The 22,566-nt window shown below is 36.8% G+C and overlaps 1 protein-coding gene across 1 annotated transcript; it reads right to left on the minus strand.

Moving 5' to 3' along the window:
• Window positions 1–6,737: 6,737 nt before the first annotated feature.
• On the minus strand, window positions 6,738–15,890 carry LOC141325615 (uncharacterized). Its single transcript, XM_073834392.1, has 3 exons — window positions 15,613–15,890; window positions 14,100–14,102; window positions 6,738–9,829 (listed from the first exon to the last, which is right to left on the minus strand). Exons 1-3 carry the CDS (start codon window positions 15,836–15,838, stop codon window positions 8,061–8,063), a joined length of 1,998 nt encoding a protein of 665 aa, XP_073690493.1. The 5' UTR covers window positions 15,839–15,890; the 3' UTR covers window positions 6,738–8,060.
• Window positions 15,891–22,566: the final 6,676 nt, after the last annotated feature.

A 22,566-nucleotide genomic window follows, 5' to 3' on the forward strand; every position in this document is an offset into this window, starting at 1 on the left:
TCCTTTATTAAAAACAGTAGAAGATGACCTCAATCGCTGGCACAATTTACCAATCTCAATCCAGGGAAGAATATCAATAATCAAAATGACAGTACTCCCTAAAATAAACTACCTATTTTCAATGATCCCAACACAGCCTACTCTCAATTGGTTCAAATCTCTAGACTCCATCATCAACCGATTCTACTGGAAAAATAAACCACCAAGGATAAAATTAAGCACTTTACAAAAACCCAAATCTTTAGGAGGCTTAGAAGCACCACATTTTTACCATTACTCGCTAGCAAACCAACTCCAATACATATATAAATGGACTCACCCCACTCAGGCAGACACCATTTGGCTAGATATAGAACAATCACTTTGCAAAAACATACACATATCAGACATTCCATTTCTTAGTCAGTCCATTAAACATCACTCATGCTTCAAAGCCTTGACAATAGCTTCAGCTCTGACGGCCTGGTGGAAATATTATCAAATCACAAACTCCAATCTGGCTCCATCTAACTTCACCCCACTCTGGAATAACCCTGACTTCACAAGTAACAAAAAAATACTAAATTTTCATAAATGGGCAGATAAGGGTATCACACATTTTAATCACATTTTTCAGTCAAACAAACTGGTTCCATTTTCCTACCTAGTCCAGAAGTACGGTATTGGGAGCAATCAATTCTTGACTTATTTGCAACTCAAATCAGCTGTCTTATCTAAAATCAATAACAGAACCATCAATCTTCACCTTCCTTCCGCAGTAGCAGATTTAGTTAATATATCGTCCCCCAAGAAATTACTTTCTAAATTATACAAAATGATAACCAATTCAAATAAAACCTTAAGTTTACCAATAACCAAATGGGAAAAAGACCTTTCTATTGCTCCTGATACCGACTTCTGGACTCAAATTTGTAATAATATTTATTCCATGACTAAAAACGCCAACCTTCAGCTCATACAGTACAAGACCCTTCATAGAACACACTACACTGGGGAAAGGCTGTTTAAAATGGGATTCACATCAGAAACTTGCGTGCACTGCTCACAAAATAGCCCGGACACATATATCCACGCCACATGGCACTGCCCACCCATTAAACAATTCTGGGAAGATGTCACCGAATCCCTATCCCACCTCCTGGGTTGTCACATCCCATTATCCCCTTCACTCTGTCTACTGGGCGATCTATCAACACTTAATCAGGAAATAACAAACAAAAGGATACTCCTCATAGCTCTAGCCATTGCCAAGAAAACTATCTTCTTGAACTGGAAATCCCGAAACACCATTCACATAACACACTGGAAAAATTTGCTTACAGAATACATCTCCCTAGAATATTTTTCATCTCCATATACATCAGAATCGCAACATCCAACATCAGACCTCAGTCAACTCTTACAAATCTGACACACTTATCTTTAAGTATTCACAAAATATTATTCATATTTATATAAGGTATTAGTAACATGAGTGTTTTCATTATTATTATTTTTATTATTATTAATATTAATATTATTATTATTATTATTATTATTATTATTATTGTTGTTGTTGTTGTTTTCATTTATTGTATCACTATATCAGAGAAACATTGAAAAGTAATAAATTGATGGGATGATGTTTTGATGGACGGTAACAGTTTTCTGAAGATTACATCATTAAATATACATAATTAAAAATTTATAAATAAATTAAAACTGTACCCAACAAATACCACCCATGTTTTTAATGCACCACATATTGATTTTAATGCACCGCACTCTTCTTTTAATGCACCACTTGAATTCAAACTTACATACATCATATGATGTCTACAATGTTGCCTTGAATGGAGAGGAGGAAGGAGGGAAAAAAAAAAAAAAAAAACATGCACACTGACACAGAAGCTCGGATAGGTGTGGTATGTGTTGGGTATAGTTCATTAGTATATTTTCCTGCATACATATATTTAGATAACTACTATTGTGATTATATCATTATTATTATCATCATTATTATTATTATTATTATTAATAGTAATAGTACTGTTGCCTTCATCACAAAACATCGTCACAAAATATCATTGTTACAACTCAAACTTTACTATTGTTATTAATACTACTACTATTATTATTATTATTATTATTATTATTATTATTATTATTTATTTATTTATTTTTATTATTATTTATTATTATTATTATTATTATTTTATTATTATAATTATTGATATTACTGTTACCATCATCACAACATCATACTGTAATCACCATCCTTGGGATTATTGCTGTTATTATTATTATTATTATGATTATTATTGATATTACTGTTACTGTCATCACAAAATATTAACCGTATCATCACTACCTTTGGTATTATAGTTGTTACTCCGATTTATGGCCATTTCTATTATTTTTGAACATGCTAATACTACCTATACTGCTACTACTACTTATACATTATTATTATTCAGATTGTCTTGTTCTCATTTCTCATTTATTATCATTGTTGTTGTTTTTTTTTTTTTTGTTTTTTGTTGTTGTTAGTATAGATTTTGTTTGTTTTTTGTTGGTATTGTTTCTGTTGTTGTTGTTTCTGTTTCTGCATTTACCATGTATGTTTTTGCACTCCAAATAAATAAATAAAAAAAATAAATAAATAAATAAATCATTCGTTTTGGAGTCAGGGTAACTAACTTATAGCTATGTTTATAGTGTTTATAATGTTAATACATAATATTTCCCTTGATTTGGTATTATTTCTGATATTACCCTTTCTCTCTAAACATTCTGCTGCTCAGTAAATGCGTTTGGAGAGAGTGGGTTAAGCAGTAAGCAAACAATGAGAGCGTTATTGAACTTAAAAAAGCTGACTGGTCGAAAATATGTTAAGGACACACATCCTCCAAATGCATCTATATAAACCCGCGCTTGCTCTTGTCTCGTCTGCACGCACGCACTGTCACAATCTAATGCACTTGTTAATGCCGGATCTTTAAAAACAAATACCGGAACACAAAAATCCAAAATCGGACATTTTCCAGAACAGGATCGGGCTCAAATTAAGCACTGGTGGACACGGTAGGCTACAATTAATTAATTCGTTATGAATAAATAATTTAACAACAACCATCCCTAACCCCCGCCCCCCGCAGACGATGCCATCGTCCATCGCGATGTTTCACATTAGACATCGTACGATGCCAAATTGGTCGACATCGCCCAACCCTACTCACCATAACCCCCAGCCTTCGAAATTTAGTTTAATAATTTCTCATTCAGCAGTGGACAAGGCTCTCCCTTCCGGTGCAGCAGAGTCGCAGCTCTCTTTGGTCGCAGTGTGAGCCCCGTCTGTCAGTGGCGGAGCTAGAATTTTTTACATGGGGTGGCCACTGCTATTTCAGGGGGTCCACACACATGCACTGTACTCATAAAGTTGAAATAATAAATTAAGGAATTCTAAAGTTTTATTTACAAAAACATTAGCATAAAGAAAAAACAACCAAACAAAAAATACTGCAATTAGACATAGCAGACATCAAACCCGGATTTGAAAAGAAAAACAAAAACACAATTTTAGTCATCAGTTACAAACTTATCCTAGGTATGTTTAAAAAACAACATAATTCTGCGGTTCTGATGAGAACTGGCAAAACGTTTCACGAATTCATCCATGTTGAGGGAGCGTGCCCTCCATGAATCCCTATAGGTGACTTAACCTGTCATCAGACATTGTCGTCTTAAGGTGGGTTTTAATAAGTTTTAACACAGAGAAGCTTCTCTCGCAAGTTGCATTGCTCACTGGTGTAACGAGAAATTTTACAAAGTCCAAATAAAATTGTTAATTAAATATAATAACTTACATACAGGGCACAAAATTATCCTTTTTACTTTTTACCAAAGAAATGTAGGAGCACCCAATTTCTTTTTTAGTAATGCACCAATATTGATTCTTCATGCTCTATTCTGATTTCTGATGTTTTACAAGCAAATGGGCTGATTCTGAAAGCCTTTTTTACATATTTATTTTATGCCTTAAGCAAGGGACAAGAATGAATGATAATATGAGTACATGAACAAGATGTTTATTTTCTCTATTATAGGTACAGCCATTTAAATTAGAGGCAACCACTGCATTTTTAAACAACCTACATAAATAATGTATAAAATATGTTATAAATAACAAAAAATAAACGACACAGTTCTTTCTTAGTCATGTAGACAATAAATGCAGCCATAATCAAAGTACCGGTAGGCTACTCTTTCAATATTCAGTGTGCAAATAGAGACCGAATCTTTCAAGCATGATACAGAGCTATAGACAACTATACAATTTATTATAGCCCACATACTAATATTTAATAACGGCTTCTATAATTTATGTAGCCTAATTCTCGCGCATTGGGGAGTCGATCTCTAAACGTGGGCTATTAAAATTGCTTTTGAATGCGGTGTGCGTTTTAATTTTGGTTTCGTTTTAATGATCGCGCGAAACTCTCAGCAGCGCTGAGCCTGCATTCTACAATACAAGAGATTACTTTAACAAAACCTTTTGAAAGTGGGAGGACACCAACGTGATTTTGAAAAACGTGTCCCCAGTGAAAATTACGCCCTTGCGTGAATGCAAGTCTCCCGCTGAGTTATCACCTGATGTGAATGTCTGCCGAGTTGTACAGTAGCCTATATTGAGACTGAGACTTTAAATGTAAAAAAGTTCAAATGGTTATGTAATGTTGGAGCGAACAGCGACCTGTCACTGCATCAGCTCACAGCAGTCTGTGCAGTAGTTAGGCTGCTAGCAAAAGTTTTGTAAAGAAATGAAACCAAGTCGCACCACAACAATTTCTCGCTCTTGCATAAAATATAATTCAATTTTGGGAGCATATGCAACAAAACGGTCGCAATTTCGAGCCCTGTACATACATGGTATATACATAGCTGTACATACATGGTATGTACATGTAATACTAGCAGAGATGAAGTACAGCGTTAACTGTCTAAAGTGTGAATTGATCTCTCTAATCTCATTAAGTTAACTGATGTCGTCGGCGCCTAGTTAAATTACACAACGGATAATAAATGTTACTCAGCAAACAAACCTTATGATAAACTATAAAACGTATTTCAAATATGTTTTATTATTCGTCTTACCTTGAAACCATGCTCATGTCTTTGGCATATGCGCGTTACCGGCAAAATTCTAAAACTTCTTTAGACAAATGAGATGTCAATCAGCATCAGGTACTGCCAGCAGCAAATAAAACTTTGGGGTGGCACCCGGGGTGGCCAATCGGATGTCAGGGGTGTCCAGTGCCACCCCGGACACCCCTCTGGCTCCGCCACTGCCGTCTGTTTTATGAGTTACGCTGCGTACTCTGCAGCAGATAGGCTCTCCTTTTCGGTGCAGCAGAGTCACGGCTCCCTTCGGTTGCAGTGAGGGCCCCCCATCCGACTTACCAAACCCCGCCTTGCATTCAGTCGCAAGGGGGACTCTCCCTTCCAGTGCAGCAGAGCCGTAGCAGCGAGGGTCTCTCCATTAATTGCCTTAATTTTTTGGCTATTCAGCATCGGACTGGGCTCTCCCTTCTGGTGCAGCAGGGTCGCAGGATGAGCCTTCCGTCTGTCACCTGATTTATGCTGTGTACTCGACAGCGGATGGACTCTCCCTACTGGTGCAGCAGAGTCACGGCTCCCTTCAGTAACAGTGAGGGCCCTCCATCCGATGCACCAAACCTCACAAAGGGGACTCTCCCTTCCAGTGAAGCAGAGCCGCAGCTCCCTTCGGAAGCAGTGAGAGTCCCTCCATCAATTGTCTTATCTTATTGCCTATTCAGCATCGGACTGGGCTCTCCCCTCTGGTGCAGCAGGGCCCCGGCTCTCTTCGGTTGCAGCGTGAGCCCTCCATCTGTCATCCGAGTTACGCTGCATATTCAACAGCAGATGGGCTCTCCCTACCATGCAGCAGAGTCACGGCTCCCTTTGGTCACAGTGTGAGCCCTCCATCCTATGCGCACCCGCAAGGGGGACTATCCCTACCGGTGCAGCAGAGCTGCAGCTCCCTTCAGAAGCAGCGAGAGTCCCTCCATCAATCGCCTTATTCACATTAATCACCACCAAAAAAATTTTGCTCCAAGGTGCCTGTCCTATGCATAAAAGCTTATTTTGTGGTGTTCTCTGAGTTCAGCCTGTATGTAAGGGCGAACTCCTGAAATGATGTTTTATTAACAAGGTTTGGGAGGAGCACGATCAGACAATCAATTAATTTGACACAGGTGTAACTCGTTTAGCCAATCATCCTATTAGCACAACATGCATATATAGACAGCCATCTTACCTCCGTCCAGCGACCCTTTCTTGGCATCCCTCCTCCACCCCAACTCCCCACTTCTAATCTCTTTTTATCCCATACTAGGGATGGGGGAGTTCTCTGGGTTCGGACTGTATTCCGGGCCTTGAGCCCTCCCCCAGGACAGCACACCAAAATATACTTTTTACTTGCTCAAGCAGATTAGATGTAAGGGCGAATTCGTGAATGTATATCAGCTACCAGTATTAACTGAAGCAGATTTAAATATCACCATCGACTAATCTGTTCGTCCAGCAAACATTCAGGGTAATTTCACAACAACTCTAAACAATGATATTTTCTTGGCCGCAAAAAAATAACATTCTTACAGTAATAATGCATTAGAGCATGTAGCTTGATCAGAATCGTAAAGGGACATTAATTTACAATGCAGAATCAGAGACTCATGTAATTTGTGCACAAGAGTTTTATTAATTAAGGACTAACACATGACTAATCTAAATAAACAAACATAAAATCACTCATACATGAAGGAAGGGCAAGTTAGATTGGATAAATGGAGCCATTAGAGAAACAAGAAAAATGACTATGAAAAGACTTGACCAACTAAATGAAACCATCAGTGCCCTTTTACAACGGGGTTTACAAATTTAACTAAACCTCTAGTTAAATTTATGATACTTGCATTGCCTTGGTCATTGACAAGTGTTTGGATGCAGTCTCGGATGAAAGTCTTGATGGTTTCAAGGTTTTGGAATTGGGATCTCGTTTTTCCGTGTTTGAAGAGCGATGCATTCCAAAGGTGTCCTGACTCTGTGGTGATTGGGAGTTTCTTCAAAGGTGGAAAGTGAAGAAGAATTATAAGCTGAGAGAGGGCCTGGCACAGGCTTAGGGTTCTGGAGAGTTATAGCTCATCTTCCTAGGAGTTCAAGGCCTGCCAGGTGCAGAAGCATCGGCTCTGGGACTTGTCAACCAGAAGATGGCAAGGTGATGAGACATGGGACTAAAAGAACTGAAAAAAGCCTTGAGAACTGAGGCAAGTCACTATGTGAAGCCTTTATCTTCTATGGGGGTCACTGTTAGGAGATAAAGGTAATTGGGAGGCCAGGGTAATTGATAATTGGAAGGCTAGAGAGCCAGTGGTGACTTTTTTGCTTTTGGAGGGAAAGTTTATGATTCTTAAAACACTAATATGTTGCAATGGTATCAAAAGATAACATATAGCATGTTTTAGATCATCAAAATACAAATTCAATGAGACCAAATGTGTTATATGTGTGGTTATACTACATAGTGATCTATCATAACACATTAATAAAAACATTACACAATACAAAAGAAATGAACAGTAATAAAATACACAATGATCTAAGGATATGTGTGTTCACAGTAAGTTTTTTTCCAAGAATTAATAAAAGTCAGTTCCTATGGCAGTATGTGTCCTTTTTTTGAGTATTAGTTGGAATTATTAAAATTCAATAAAATTCATACTTTTGAGTCGTAAAGATTATCTGGTCTGGCAGAGGAGTCCTGGATGCCATAGTAAGACCATTTATCATGGCTGCCAGTGTTGTGGATTGGGTGAGGGGGTCTGTGATCATTTCTTAATCTAATGAAAAATTTATTATTTGGTAAATCTAATGAACTGTGTCTGATTGGTCCAGACCCTACATTGTTTTTTTTTTTTCCGAGTAACACATAGGCAACAAATAATGACGGTTTGTAGAGTAATTTACAACAGATTCAGATGTAGCTCAACCAATCAGAATTTTTATACATTTTGGTTGAAACTCTTTCCACACTGAGGGGATCTGTCAGCCTTCTCTCTATTGTGGATCTTCATGTGCTTGTAAAGGTATCCTTGTTGACTGAAACTCTTTCCACACTGTTTGCATGTGTAAGGCTTCTCTCCAGTGTGAATTCTCATGTGAATGTTAAGGTATCTTCTACTAGAGAAACTCTTTCCACACTGTTGGCAGATGAAACACTCCTCTTCTGTATGAGTTCTCATGTGCCTTTTAAGCTGTCTATTTTCACTGAAACTCTTTCCACACTGTTGGCAGATGAAACGCCTCTCTTCTGTGTGAATTTTCATGTGGACTTTAAGGGATGCTTTTTGAATGAAACTCTTTCCACACTGTTGGCAGATGAAAGACTTCTCTCCTGTGTGAATTTTCATGTGGACTTTAAGGTTTTGTATTTGACTGAAACTCTTTCCACACTGGCAGATGAAAGGCTTCTCCCCAGTGTGAATTTTCATGTGGACTTTAAGGCTTTTATTTTGAGTGAAACTCTTTCCACACTGTTGGCAGATGAAAGACTTCTCTCTTGTGTGAATTTTCATGTGGACTTTAAGGTTTGTATTTTGACTGAAACTCTTTCCACACTGGCAGATGAAAGGCTTCTCCCCAGTGTGAATTTTCATATGGACTTTAAATTCTCCTTGTTGACTGAAACTCTTTCCACACTGACGGCACTTGAAAGACTTTTCTCCTGTGTGAATTTTCATGTGGACTTTAAGGTTTGTATTTTGATTGAAACTCTTTCCACACTGTTGGCAGATGAAAGGCTTCTCTCCTGTGTGAATTCTCATGTGTGTTTTAAGGTTTCTATTTTGACTGAAACTCTTTCCACACTGTTGACAGATGAAAGGTTTCTCTCCTGTGTGAATTTTCATGTGGTCTTTAAGGGTTTCTCTTCGAGTGAAACTCTTTCCACACTGTTGGCAGTTGAAACGCCTCTCTCCGGTGTGAATTTTCTTGTGGACCTTAAAGTTTCCTTTGTGACTGAAACTCTTTCCACACTGTTGGCAGATGAAAGACTTCTCTCTTGTGTGAATTTTCATGTGGACTTTAAGGTTTGTATTTTGACTGAAACTCTTTCCACACTGTTGGCAGATGAAAGGCTTCTCCCCAGTGTGAATTTTCATGTGGACTTTAAATTCTCCTTGTTGACTGAAACTCTTTCCACACTGACGGCACTTGAAAGGCTTCTCTCCAGTGTGAATTTTCATGTGGACTTTAAGGTTTGTATTTTGATTGAAACTCTTTCCACACTGTTGGCAGATGAAAGGCTTCTCTCCTGTGTGAATTCTCATGTGTGTTTTAAGGTTTCTATTTTGACTGAAACTCTTTCCACACTGTTGACAGATGAAAGGTTTCTCTCCTGTGTGAATTTTCATGTGGTCTTTAAGGGTTTCTCTTCGAGTGAAACTCTTTCCACACTGTTGGCAGATGAAACGCCTCTCTCCGGTGTGAATTTTCTTGTGGACCTTAAAGTTTCCTTTGTGACTGAAAGTCTTTCCACACTGTTGGCAGATGAAATGCCTCTCTCTGGTGTGAATTTTCTTGTGGACTTTAAATTCTCCTTGTTCACTGAAACTCTTTCCACACTGAAAGCAAGTGAAAAAACTCCTAGTTCTTGCCTTTTGAGCTCTTTTTTGTGTAGATGTATTTTCTGATTGTAAGCAACAAAATGATTTTTTTCCAGTTATGAAAACATGATTCTCAAACTGATCTTTCTCTTCAGTTTCATTCAGTACTTCCTTCTCTTTCAGTGCGGTTGGGCCTAAGGTGGGAAAACAAAGAAATAAAAGTTAACCCCAGTTTAATGCCACAAAGCAGGTTACACCAATAATGTAGATTTGTAATGCATGTATGCTAGATTGCATGTCATGGTGTCCAAACCTGATCATAGTCTGGTGTCCTGTAGAGTTTAAGCTGGCTCTTATACAGTTTATTCAATCTAATAATAGTTTAGGAAACCTAGATAAAGATTGATCTCAATTATGATGTAGCATTTTTTTAATGTCTTCTAGGGGATCAAATGCAACAAAAATAAGAAAGGCTAGGAAAATGGACAAACTCCCCACTCAACCATCAGATGAACAATTTATCACACAATAATTCTTTCTGAGGTTTTATTAATGGGCAATGTTGCATGTTGCATGTTTTTCATGTTTATCCAATTAAGTGATTAATTAACTGGTTCAGGTGTGTTTGATCTGGTTTGGACCTAAACTTTGAAGGATGGTAAATCTTTAGGCACAGGGTTGGGCACCCCTGCACCAAGACCTAAAATGGATGACAAATGGTCAGACAAAGAAGCGATGCAAAATATGCAATGTTGGGTGCCTCCAGGAACATGGTTGGAACTACTGGTCTGTTACAATGACCTATTGAATGGAAAATGCCCAAAAACTTACTGTAAAAAGCAAACAAACAAACAAACACATCACAGAACATATCCTTTAAAAGAGAACAGGCAACATTTTTACACCAATTGAAAGTGAAGTAAGATGTGAAGATGGTGAATTTGTGCTCTGCAATAAATCCATCCAAGTGGTCATTTATGGATCCACTTTAACCCAGATTGATTTGTTATCTTATCTCAAGTCAGGTTTTGACTTTTCTTAGTCTTTCCCCCAGAGCTTGACATAACACTAAATCAATCATAGATTCATTCAAGTAAATGTTTGTTATATGTACGATTATTTCCACCATTTGTTGTTAATTTATTCATAAGCAACAATACAGTTATATAAGCTCAAACATAAATAAGCATATCTGTGGTATTTGCCACATTGAATCGATTACTAAGACGCTGTCATGAAAGAAAAATAAACAATGAAATAAACCATCCTGGATATTTAAACCAGAAGTATGCATGATAACCTGCTTTGTTCTAGCATCCCCAAACACCCTTGGAGTTAAACATGGAGGTGAAAATATTATGCTTAATCCTTAATCCAATAGAAAATCTGTGGAGGGAGCTGAAGGTTTAAGTTGCCAAACGTCAGCCCCAAAACCCTAATGTCTTGGAGAGGATCTGCAAAGAGGAGTGGAACAAAATCCCTCGAGATGTTTGCAAACCTGATGGCCAACTACAAGAAACGTCTGACCTCTTTGATTGCCAAAAAGGGTTTTGCCAGCAAATACCAAGTCATGTTTCTCTAAGGGGTGAAATACTTTTTTACTCATTAAAATGCAAATCAATTATAACTTTTTTGAAATGCGTTTTTCTGCTTTTTTGCTGTTGTTGTTATTCAAAATCAGCAGGGGATCAAATAATTATTTTTCCCACTGTTGTAATTTGAACTTTTAGGCTATTTAGTAAGCATAGTATGCTGAATTTTGAGTATTAAAGTCATGTGAGAGATCAGGACAAAATAAAGGGACTGAAAAGTAAAATGGAAGTGAAGGTGCAGTTCAGGAGAGGACTTTGAATTATTTTACATGTTGCATAGTCTAACGATTTAAACCTTTTTTTAAGTTTTGACCATACAAAAATAGGGTTGTCCATGTTTCAGAGATTGTTGTGGGTATATGGGATGACCTGGATGAGTGTGAGACTTCCCAGTCTGAAATTTTGTCCCAGTCCACCCCTGAGCTCCAGCTTCAGGGAACAGAGGACTCAACTCTAAGATACGAAAAGGGAACTCTGATGCTCCCCTTGGGAACACTGTACTCATCGGCGACCCTTGAGAGTGAGGGGAGCACTGCTGTGCTCAACCATAATAGCCACCTAAGAGAGGCAAAGGTGGACTAACAATTTTTGGTGCCTCACGGAACATGAGAGAGCAGACTCAACTCTCAGAAATCAAAGGAGAACTTAGAGGCTCACCTTGGGAGTGACATGATCATAAGCAACCCTCTAAATTGAGTTAGGGTTAGGATAGCACTGCCAACTAAGCCATAAGGGCAGTCACATGATGGGAGCTCCTGGGAGAAGCATGCAGAAGCATAAGACATCTGGTATGATTGCCTCACGAAGTTCCATGGAGCAGAGGACTTCATTCTCATAGATGAGAGGGGGGCCCAGATGTTTTCTTTGGGAGCGATGTGCTAATTGGAGACCCTCAAGAGCAGGGTGGCGAACATCTGCTCTGGAGAGCCACAGCCTCACAGAGTTTTCCTTCAACCCTTAATCAAACACACCTGAACAACATAATCAAGATCTGAAGGGTTACTAGAAAGCTACAGGCAGGTGAGTTTTAATTAGGGTTGGAGCTGAATTCTGTAGGACGGAGGCTCTCCAGGACCGGAGTTTGTTCTCTCTGCTCTAGAACAGCGTTTCCCAACTCCAGTCCTCGCTCTAGAGTGAAGGGAGCACTGCCAAGTTCAAAGACAGGAGCAGAATAACAGGGAAGGGGAAAAAGAACCTAATATGACTGCACACAGAGCTCATGGAGAAAAGTCCTTAGCTCTCAGATTGAGAGAACTCACATGCTACATCCGAAACTAGTAGCTTTATCAGGCATTACATGCAGACAAAATGAAAATGACATTAAAAACTTGCAAGCTGTAGATTCGATCACTAATGAAATGCTGCCGTTTCTTGGAGACTCACACAGTTCTGTTGTGGATTTCGTTGGATCTATTATTGCTTTGTTGTAAAATCTGACAATATTGACAGTGCAGTGTTTAAAATGTAGGCTACGTTTAAAATGTAAAATGTTCACTTAATATTACCTTTTTGTTTAACTTATAAAATCAACATTTGAAATCATTTGAATATTCAGAGAAAATTGCACACTTGCTCATATTTTAAAGATGAAAAACAGTAAGTCACACAGTATGTTTCTGTATCGAAGAGAGTTTCTTAAATCAGTCGCTCTATACAGTCTGTCAACATTATATTAAAGTACTTGTTCGAAATAAGTATATATACATATTAGGGGTGTGCACAGCAGCCGGTATTTGTATCTGTATTTATATTTGTTGAGGGGGTAAAAGTATTTGTATTCGAGTAAAATTCAAAACAGGTTTTTTTGCATTACACTTCTAATTTAAGTTATAGTGTAAGTATTCTTTAATTATATCCATTATAATAATAATGGATATGCAATATTGGTTAGTGTCTTTGAACATGTAACAAGGAACATCATTGAAAAGAAAATAACATAACAGCCATTACCTCATCCATGGTTAAACCAACAACTAACAGAATACCATTGTGAACATTATGAATCCCACCACCACCCATCCTTGTTGGAGGATGCTGAACAGACAGAATAAAAACAAATAATACTTCAAAGAACTGTTCTTCTTCTGAAAGAACTTCTTTCTAATGCACAGAATTCCAAGAACTAAACTTTATAAACCCCTGACTGGGAGATCTGGCAGAACAAAAGTTACTTTTTTCCCGGTACTTTAGCCTACTTTGTGTAATAATGAAAACATTTATTTCATTGAAAAAATAAGTCCAAAACTCTCTATTTTAACACTTTGAACAATAGGGCTCTACAATCTTTTGCTTTTTTTTTTTTTTTTCTTGTGCTTTTTAATTTTTCTGATAATCAAATTAAAGCATAATTTTAATTTTTGGGTTTACTGTTAAAATCAATACATGGAAGAAAAATTATATTCATTTAAAACGTTTAAATAATAATTGTAATATTTTTTTTTTACAATTAAGCGGTTAATCTTGTTGTAATATTTATTTTTATCATATATATTGTTTTGTCAATTATTTAAATAGGAATATATAAACACATTATTCTGTACAAAAGTAATACAAGACTAATATTGTTCTGTTTGATGTTAAACCGTACTTTTATTTTGACAGGTTGCCGTGAAGTTTCTGTGTGTACAGTATGATATGCTGCTAGTTTTCTCAAATGAAACGGTGAAAGTTAACACTCACAGAAGCTTTGGAGATTGAGTTTATCTGTTCATGTGAGATGCAAATGCCAAAAATTAGCGGGAGCATCATGTGTGCCTCAGGATGCGTGTAGTAAAAAAATAAATAATGCGTCTCCACCATTCATACATACAGAGGCAAACAGAACATGCAGGATTCATATTAAAACAGTCTTTTTGCATTTCAGTTTTCACAGACACTAGTCCATATCGCGATTTGAATTATTAATCCAAAAATCAATGAATTCCGTGGCATTCCGCGCTATAGTAGATTCCGTTTTTCTATGAACGAGTCCGCGAACCAGTCCACGTTTTCGTGGGAGACATTGTAAACTCACTCACTCACTCATGCGGGCATGCACTGCGATCTCATGAGGAAATGCAGCTTTTTGATATAAAGTTTTTCTTGTTCCCGAATAAAAATATTTTTTTCAGGCGAATAAGTATTTGTTCGAAATAAGTATTTATAAAAAACACGCTATTTGTGCCTTTCCGAATACCGTATTCGGGTTCGGCTCCACCCCTAATACATACATATATACATATATATATATATAGGGTAGAGTGGGGGAAAATGCCCCCCACCTGTTTTTTCCCAAAATAACCACTAAAGATACATTTTCACTGTTGCTATGCACTACGTTGGCAACGGGGATAAACAAATCTCCTTGTTGACACCAGCTACGTGTTTTACGAGAAGAGGATTACATGGTAAATGCTATAATTTTCAGATATTAGTAAGCAAGTGTTTAAGAGAATATTGTTCTGTAGGATATCACAGTGATGTATGATAGAAGAATAGTGAAGTCTGTAGTTTGAAAAGATATGTTATTTATAAGGAATATAATTGTATTTTAAAAATTACAGTTTTTTAAAAAAGACAATAGAAAGAAAAAAAGACCCCCCCCCCCCTTCTCTCTATCATAATTACTATAATAACATATTTCTGTCTATCAAATCCTTTGTTTTACACTTAATGCAGTATAACTAGGTGGTAAAATCAAAATATTTGAACAAAATAAAAAAAATTGCCCCAAGTGAGCTTTAGGCTTTAGCTTGATAGCACAGTTGATAAAACATAGTGGCTTTTAATGCATTTATTGAATATATATTTCACTACATAAATATACAGATTTATAAGTTTAATATTTATTTAGGGTTTTCTGTTTGTCTTGGTGATAGTGGTGAACAAATACATCAATGTTAAAAAATCTGGATATTTTGGACATTCCTCAAATAAATATTTATATATACATGTTGATACATTACTTGCCTTTTACTTTTAGAGATTATAAACTGGAGTCTGTTCATTTTGCTGTTGATCTATGAAGCGAACTGGTTGGTAAGAAAGGAGGAATTTTACCCAACTGCTGGGGCAAAACGCCCCCTTTGTACAAAAATATGTTCAGTCAAAATACTAATTAATAATGAAGGCTGAGCAATTTTAATATTTGGTGAATAACTACTCTCATAGTCACTCTAAACCGGGATGGCAATTCTAGTCACATTTATGTTTTGTTTCACTGTAATGTCACATTTTCCTTAAGGGGACATTTTCCACCACTCTACCATATATATATATTAGGCTAATTCCATATTATTGTTACAACTGAACCAAATGCATGATGTCTACACACATTATTCATTAATATCTTTTATTTATCTTTAAGAATGAAAACCAACCTGTTTGTTCCTCAGTATCTTCATGTTTGACTCTGAATGTTTCTTCAATCTTCATGTCTTCACTTTCCTCTTTAATAAACCACATCTTTGTTTGTTCCTCAATATCTTCATGTTTGACTCTGAATGTTTCTTCAATCTTCATGTCTTCATTCTCCTCTTTAATAAACCACATCTTTGTTTGTTCCTCAATATCTTCATGTTTCAATGTTTCTTCATGCATCTTCATGTCACATGGATCTCTGATGATTCTCCAGGAGTTTTTCTGTGTGTTTGTACACTTTGTCCTGTTTAAGATGACAGTAATTAATAGAAAGAAAAATCAATGCAAACTCAATCAGCTCCTAGTTCAGTAGTCAGTGCACTAGTGAGACAGTCAGAGAGTTAACAGACTTATATATAAAATGTATAAAATATACAAATTACCAAAAAGGATTATATTTAGGCGGGCTATTTCTAATTTACATTTGGTATTCAATTATTTGTTCATATCTAATATATTACACTCTCATGAAATCATTCTCGGTTGTGATTCACTCGTTTGTGTTTGTTGTTGTCGTTTGTAGTCCGCGTGCCGCTGAATCGTTTCACAAATGATTTGATTCAAATGATTCGATTCTCAGTTTCTCTCATCACTTTATCATCACACGATTGATTCATGATATAGAGAGCGAACTGAGACACACATTTTCTGTTACTAAAGGCTAACGTCTTCAGTAACTCTAAAGCATTACAACGTTATATTTAATAATGATGCATTTACTTTACATGGCTTGTAAAAAACGCTTTATTGATGCAACAATATCCATTGGTTTAAAAACTTCAAAACCACAAACCTTTCTTCAGGCGACTCACAACAGATGAGGAGCGCGGCACATCTTTATGACGTCACATCACCAGAGCAAAATAAAAGTCCCATTGGTGCACTGCTCTCTAGAATCACAAATATATCATAGAAATGTTGTATATACAATAGAATTTCATACTCATATGATGATGCTTTTCTAAAGTTACAAACATCGTGAATCTATTAATATTATTCTCTATTTTTATGTACATTTATAACACTTACTTTTATGTTGATATACCTTGCCATTAAATTCACATTAATCTAGTTAAGGCTGCTGTGTAACTGTTGCAAAGAGGGTGTGATGGCAAATTTGATCTAGCACTTTTTTGACTATTGTAATCAATCTCTTGTTATTTTGTTTGTTTGTTTGTTTGTTTGTTCCTTTTGGAAAGTTGCTGAAACACTGTCAGGGTTTTTATTTTTATTTTGCTATTGAAGCAAATGTGTCAGTTTCTATTTACCACTACATAAGTTTATTTATAATGAAATATGACTTAGATTTCCCCATAGTATTATTACTTTTTTAAATTTGTATATAATCTGTGATAAAATATGATTACAATATAAACAAGTAACATATTAAGATTTCAGTTTTGGAAATGCATTTACAAACAAAAGTCATTAATAACAGATCCAGACTGAAAATGAACAAATCTTCTGTAAGGATTGGATGGAAAGATAATATGGTCTGTATTTGATCTTTTCTATTTCAATGGTAATGTTTTTTTATGGTGATTTGGTTTTAAATGCTTTTTTTTTTTTTTTGGCAATGTAAAGAAATATGTAAGGGATAATCAACGGTTTGCCGTGCGTTAAAGGATTTTAAATCGCCGACGCGAAGCGGAGGGTGGTTGCCTCCGCGAAGTGCATTTTCAGTCATTTAACGCACGGCAAGCCGTTGATTATCCCGCTTATTCCATGGTCATTTGCTAAGTTATAGACAAGTTAAAACTAGTATTGCTCTTTGCGGCGCAATATTTGAGGACTGTGTAAAAATGACAGTTATTTTCGTCAGTTACGGTTCGTTAACTCTTGCATTCTGGCCACTTCAAATCAGACACAGAGATGAAATAGTGCGGTAAGATCACATTTATTTGAATGAATTATAGCATTTATTTAAATTAATTATCGACCGAGAGAGAGAGAGAAAGATCGTGTGATATAGACCTATGGCACGGCATCAAATAGCCGAAGTTAAGTTCACTTCACGTATAAATATAGACACGGAAATTAAGTAGTGCTTTAACATTATATTTATTGAAATGTATTAATACAGATAAAATCAGAAAAAAATAGTTTTAACAGTTTGAGATTTTTTTCTATGACGGAGAGAGAGAGAACATGTGGGTGATATGCTTCGGGCACCTTAGTCACAGTTTACTTAAAATATATACAGCCTACTTGTAAATAAAGACACAGAAATAGTGCTATAATTTAAACTTAGCCTAGCCTATTAAAATGCAAGTAAATAAATCAAATAAAAAGTTTTCTTTACCTATTTAATGTATGTTAAAGGCTAATGAATGTTGAACTCCACATTTCCATTGATAGTAAAATTAGACATGGAAAAGGGTAGAGTTGTTTCAGGTTTAAGCTTGGAGGAGGACGGATGTGTAAGCACACATTGTTTTCCCTTGCTTGTTGAGGCTCGAGATGTCAGAATGTCGCTCCATGCTCTCCTGTCAGACAACGATGGGGCCCAGTAAGTCCGCAAACTAGCCTCGCATCGGTGGCCGGTCACTGACATGATCTGCCGACTTTCCAGTCCTGCGTCAGATAGGCGACCAACAGCAGTGCTCCGTAGACTATGGTTTGTGTAAATGTTAGCGATACCTTCTACCTGAAAAATGAATTTCAAGCATGCAATTTAGATTTAAAAAATATATAAAAACAAAATAAAATAATAATAATAATAATAATTAATAGACTGGAAAACTATTTAATTAATAAAATGTGTTAGCTACCTCTTCGCAAATATTTTTTAGCATATTGCCGAGGTAGTTGATCCCCATCGGCTCCCTGGTGAACCACACGTCGGTGACTTCGAGATTACACAGAGGAATGCGTCTCGGATGCAGATAGAAGGCCCCGGAATCTTCTGGACACTTTGACAGATATTTTTTAAAGCTGTCCACGGGACAAAGTGGGTCGCCGGGGCTCGCAAACATAAATTCGCGCAAATTTTCTCTGTCTGATGCAGTGGGATTTTTCGTTTCAGGATTATGCGCCAGGGTCAGGTACTCCATCCCATTCTCGTCTTTCCGGAGAACGAAAGACTCCTTTGATAGGTTACGGTTACCCTCCCTCCCCCTCCGCGCAAAACACAGCTGTATGTCGAACCAAACCTTTCTCACAAGCCCGATGGGTGAGAAGGGGGAGAGTGCAGGTGAATTTTTAATTTTCTGCAGGTCGGACTCGGTGATACGCGGGTGATGAATGCTGGTGTCTTTTCCTTTTTTTCTGTAGTGCTTTATAACCGATTTAAAGACGGTATTGCTTGACTTGAAGTCATTGTCACTTATTATGTTGTGATTTTTGATGTGGCGGTTAATACCTGCTCTAAGACACATCAGACTTGCTACACTGTATTCGTGGCCGGTGGTGGTCTGCACAGAGGCATAAAACTCCCGCAGTGTCTCGTTGAGAAGAGAAGCAGAGTAGGTCTCAAAATCAGCATTTTTTTGTCTCTGAGACAGAAAGTCTGAGAAAGTGTTAATTGCCCATTTAGTTGTTTTTTTTTTGTGTTAATCTCATCTTTGTCCTCTTCAATCTGCTTGAGCTGTTCTAGTGTTAATTCCTTGTACCGCTTTTCGCTACTTTCCTTTTTTGACGTCTTATCCAGGTCGTCAAGTTTATCCTGGGCATCTGCCCATTTATCAAAATTACCATATTCACCGTACAAGTTAAATGACATGCAAAAATCACCCATTTTGGCTAATAAAATACGAAATGTTTACAATCGGTGTACAACGGTCACTGAATTACTATGGTTACTAATGTTTGAGGGTTGCGCATTCTACGATTCTCTCGCTCTCTCTCTGTTACTGCGCATCAATTAAAGCAGCGCATTAATATAGAACGGTGATTAAACTGACCTGGAACTACCTGCACTGTAAAAAAAAATCCTGTTAATTTACAGTAAAATACTGGCAGCTAGATTTGCCAGCATAAAGCTGTAATTCTACAGTGCACCTGCTGTAACATGGAACAACAGTTGATTACCGTAAAACATTTTACAGTACTGTGCTGTAGAAAATATAAGATACAGTATAAAACTGTGTTTGTTTTTCATTATACTGTTTTAGTTTTCTTACTGTAATCTCATACACTTTATTATTGTAAAATGTATTTAAATGCTGATCTTGTGTGATCTCTATTTATTATTTAAAATAAGCATTCTAAAATAAATTGAATACAAATGGCTCGGACAAAAGATGGCTTTAAAACTTTAGGCTTTTATTAAAGCCAAAATGCATTCATTAACAGTTTCCACTTCACCATTGCCATTGAAAAGAACACAATACTTTGATTACACATGAACATTTGGTTGCAAACAGAATGCAAAATTTTCACAAATATGTGATTGCAGAACACAATGCTATGGCTTCGCATGAAGATGTAGTTGCAAAACACACAATGCTGAGTTTACATAAAGATGTGGTTGCAGAACAAAGTGCTGTGACTTCACATGAGCAAAGGTTTGAAGAACACTGTGATGACTTTACATGAACATTTACAAGTGCCAAAAAAATTGAATATCGAAGTCCATTTATTTCAATAATTTGTTTCAAGTAGTGAAACTTGTATGTTATATTAGTTCACTACACACAAAGTGAAATATTTCAAGCCTTTATTTGTTTCAGTTTTGATGATTATGGATTAAAGACAAAAAAAAACAAAAAAACAAAAAAACAAAACAGTATTTCACAAAATTAGAATATTTCATGTGTCCAGTAAAAAAAGTATCTTAAACACATGTTGGACTTCTGAAAAGTGTGTTAATGTACTGTATTATGTCCTCAGTACTTCATTGGGCCTCCTTTTGCACTAATTACAGCATCAAAGCGGCGTGGCATGGAGATGATCAGTCTTTGACACAGCTGAGGTGTTATGGAGCCCAAGTTGCTTTGATATTGGCCTTCAGCTCGTCTGCATTTCGGGGTCTCTGTTCCCTCATCTTCCTTTTGACAATACCCCACAGATTTTCAATGGGGTTTAAGTCAGGCGAGTTTGCCGGCCAATCAAGGACAGTTATTCCATAGCTATTAAACCAGGTACTGCTAGTTTTGGCTTTGTGGGCAGGTGCCAAATCCTGCTGGAAAATAAAAATCATCATCTCCAAAAAGCTTGTCGGCAGCAGGAAGCATGAATTGCTGTAAAGTTTCCTGGTAGACAGCTGCGTTGACTGTGGACTTGATAAAAGACAATGGACCCACACCAGCAGATGACATGCTCCCCAAACCATCACTGACTGTGGAAACTTCACACTAGACTTTAAGCAGCTTGACTTTTGTGCCTCTCCGCTCTTCCTCCATACTCTGGGACCTTGATTTCCAAATGAAATGCAAAATTTACTTTCATCTGAATACAGGATTTGGGACCACTGTGCAAAAGACCAGTACTTTTTCTCCTTAGCCCAGCACAGACTCTTCTGACGTTGTTTTTGGTTCAGGAGTGGCTTGACGTATGGAATTCTCCAGCTGTAGCTAATGTCATGCAAACGTCTGTATATAGTGGCTCTTGATGCACTGACACAAGTCTCCTTATGAAGCTTCCCCAGATTTCTGAGCCTTGCTTGCTTGACAATCCTCTCAAGGCTACTGTCATCCCTGTCACTTGTGCACCTTTTCCGGCCACATTTTTGATCAGGGAACAGAGACCCTGAAATACAGACGAGCTGAAGGCCAATATCAAAGCAACTTGTTACCATAACACCTCAACTGTGTCAAAGGCTGATTGCCTCCATGCCACGCCACCTTGATGCTGGAATTAGTGCAAAAGGAGGCCCAACAAAGTACTGAGGACATAATACAGTACATTAACACACTTTTCAGAAGGCCAAAATGTGTTTAAGATCCTTTTTTATTGGTCACATGAAATATTCTAATTTTCGAAAATACTGGATTTGGGGGGGGGGTATCTTTAATCCATAATCATTAAAATTGAAACAAATAAAGCCTCAAAATATTTCACTTTGTGTGTAGTGAACTAATGTAATATACAAGTTTCACTTTTTGAAACAAATTATTGAAATAAATGGACTTTCCCTAAATATTCAGATTTTTTTGGCACATACCTGTAGTTGCAGAACAGAATGCTGTAAGTTTGCACAAAGATGTGGTTGTAGAAGATGTGGAGTTTACATGAACATCTAGCAGAGGTACAAAACACAACACTCTCACTATGCATTACTGAACAAAGCCTCACTCGAAATCCAAAAGGTTCTTCATTAGGGTGGCCACATGAGGATTCACAGTTGGAAGTTTGCCCGTCTTCTTGGATACCACCTTCACCTGGCTGGCCTTTGTCCCTCTCTCAGGGTTCAAACCAATGAAGCATCTGAAAAACAATAAAGAAATATAAGATATTAGGCTTGGTAAAACTAAAATAAAAGTAAAAAATAACTGCACTTAAGACTACTCTAAGATTTACTCATGATTACACATGATCACTGTGTTTCATAATTATGAGAGAATTAGCTTATTTCAGATTACCCCAATACCTGTGAAGGACTGACACCTACAGTACCCTGTGAGGACTTTTGTGAGGAAAATGATGCCAACTCTGAATCAATGTACAAAACTGCTAAATGTTCTTTATATAATTATGATAACAACATGTAAATATTAATTTAACAGGTTTTAGATTAACTGAACACATTGTGTTAACTAAATGCATGATTTTTATTACCTTAGAACTGTAAGTTAAATTTCTTCCAAAAATTACTTTGACACAGTCACCACTGATAACAGATCACTAATTGTAAAAGAATAAGTTACAGCACTATACAAATAAACAAGATTTGAATTCAATATTGACAAACTATTATAATTAAAGGGTTAGTTCACCAAAATAAAAATTATATTATCAATTACGTACCATCATGT

The sequence above is a fragment of the Garra rufa genome, chromosome 2, assembly GCF_049309525.1.
Source record: "Garra rufa chromosome 2, GarRuf1.0, whole genome shotgun sequence".
NCBI classification, from domain to species: domain Eukaryota; kingdom Metazoa; phylum Chordata; class Actinopteri; order Cypriniformes; family Cyprinidae; genus Garra; species Garra rufa.

Excerpts from the sequence above, each read along its gene's own strand:
- LOC141325615 (XM_073834392.1), bottom strand. The coding sequence starts at position 15,838 with ATGAAGATGCATGAAGAAACATTGAAACATGAAGATATTGAGGAACAA.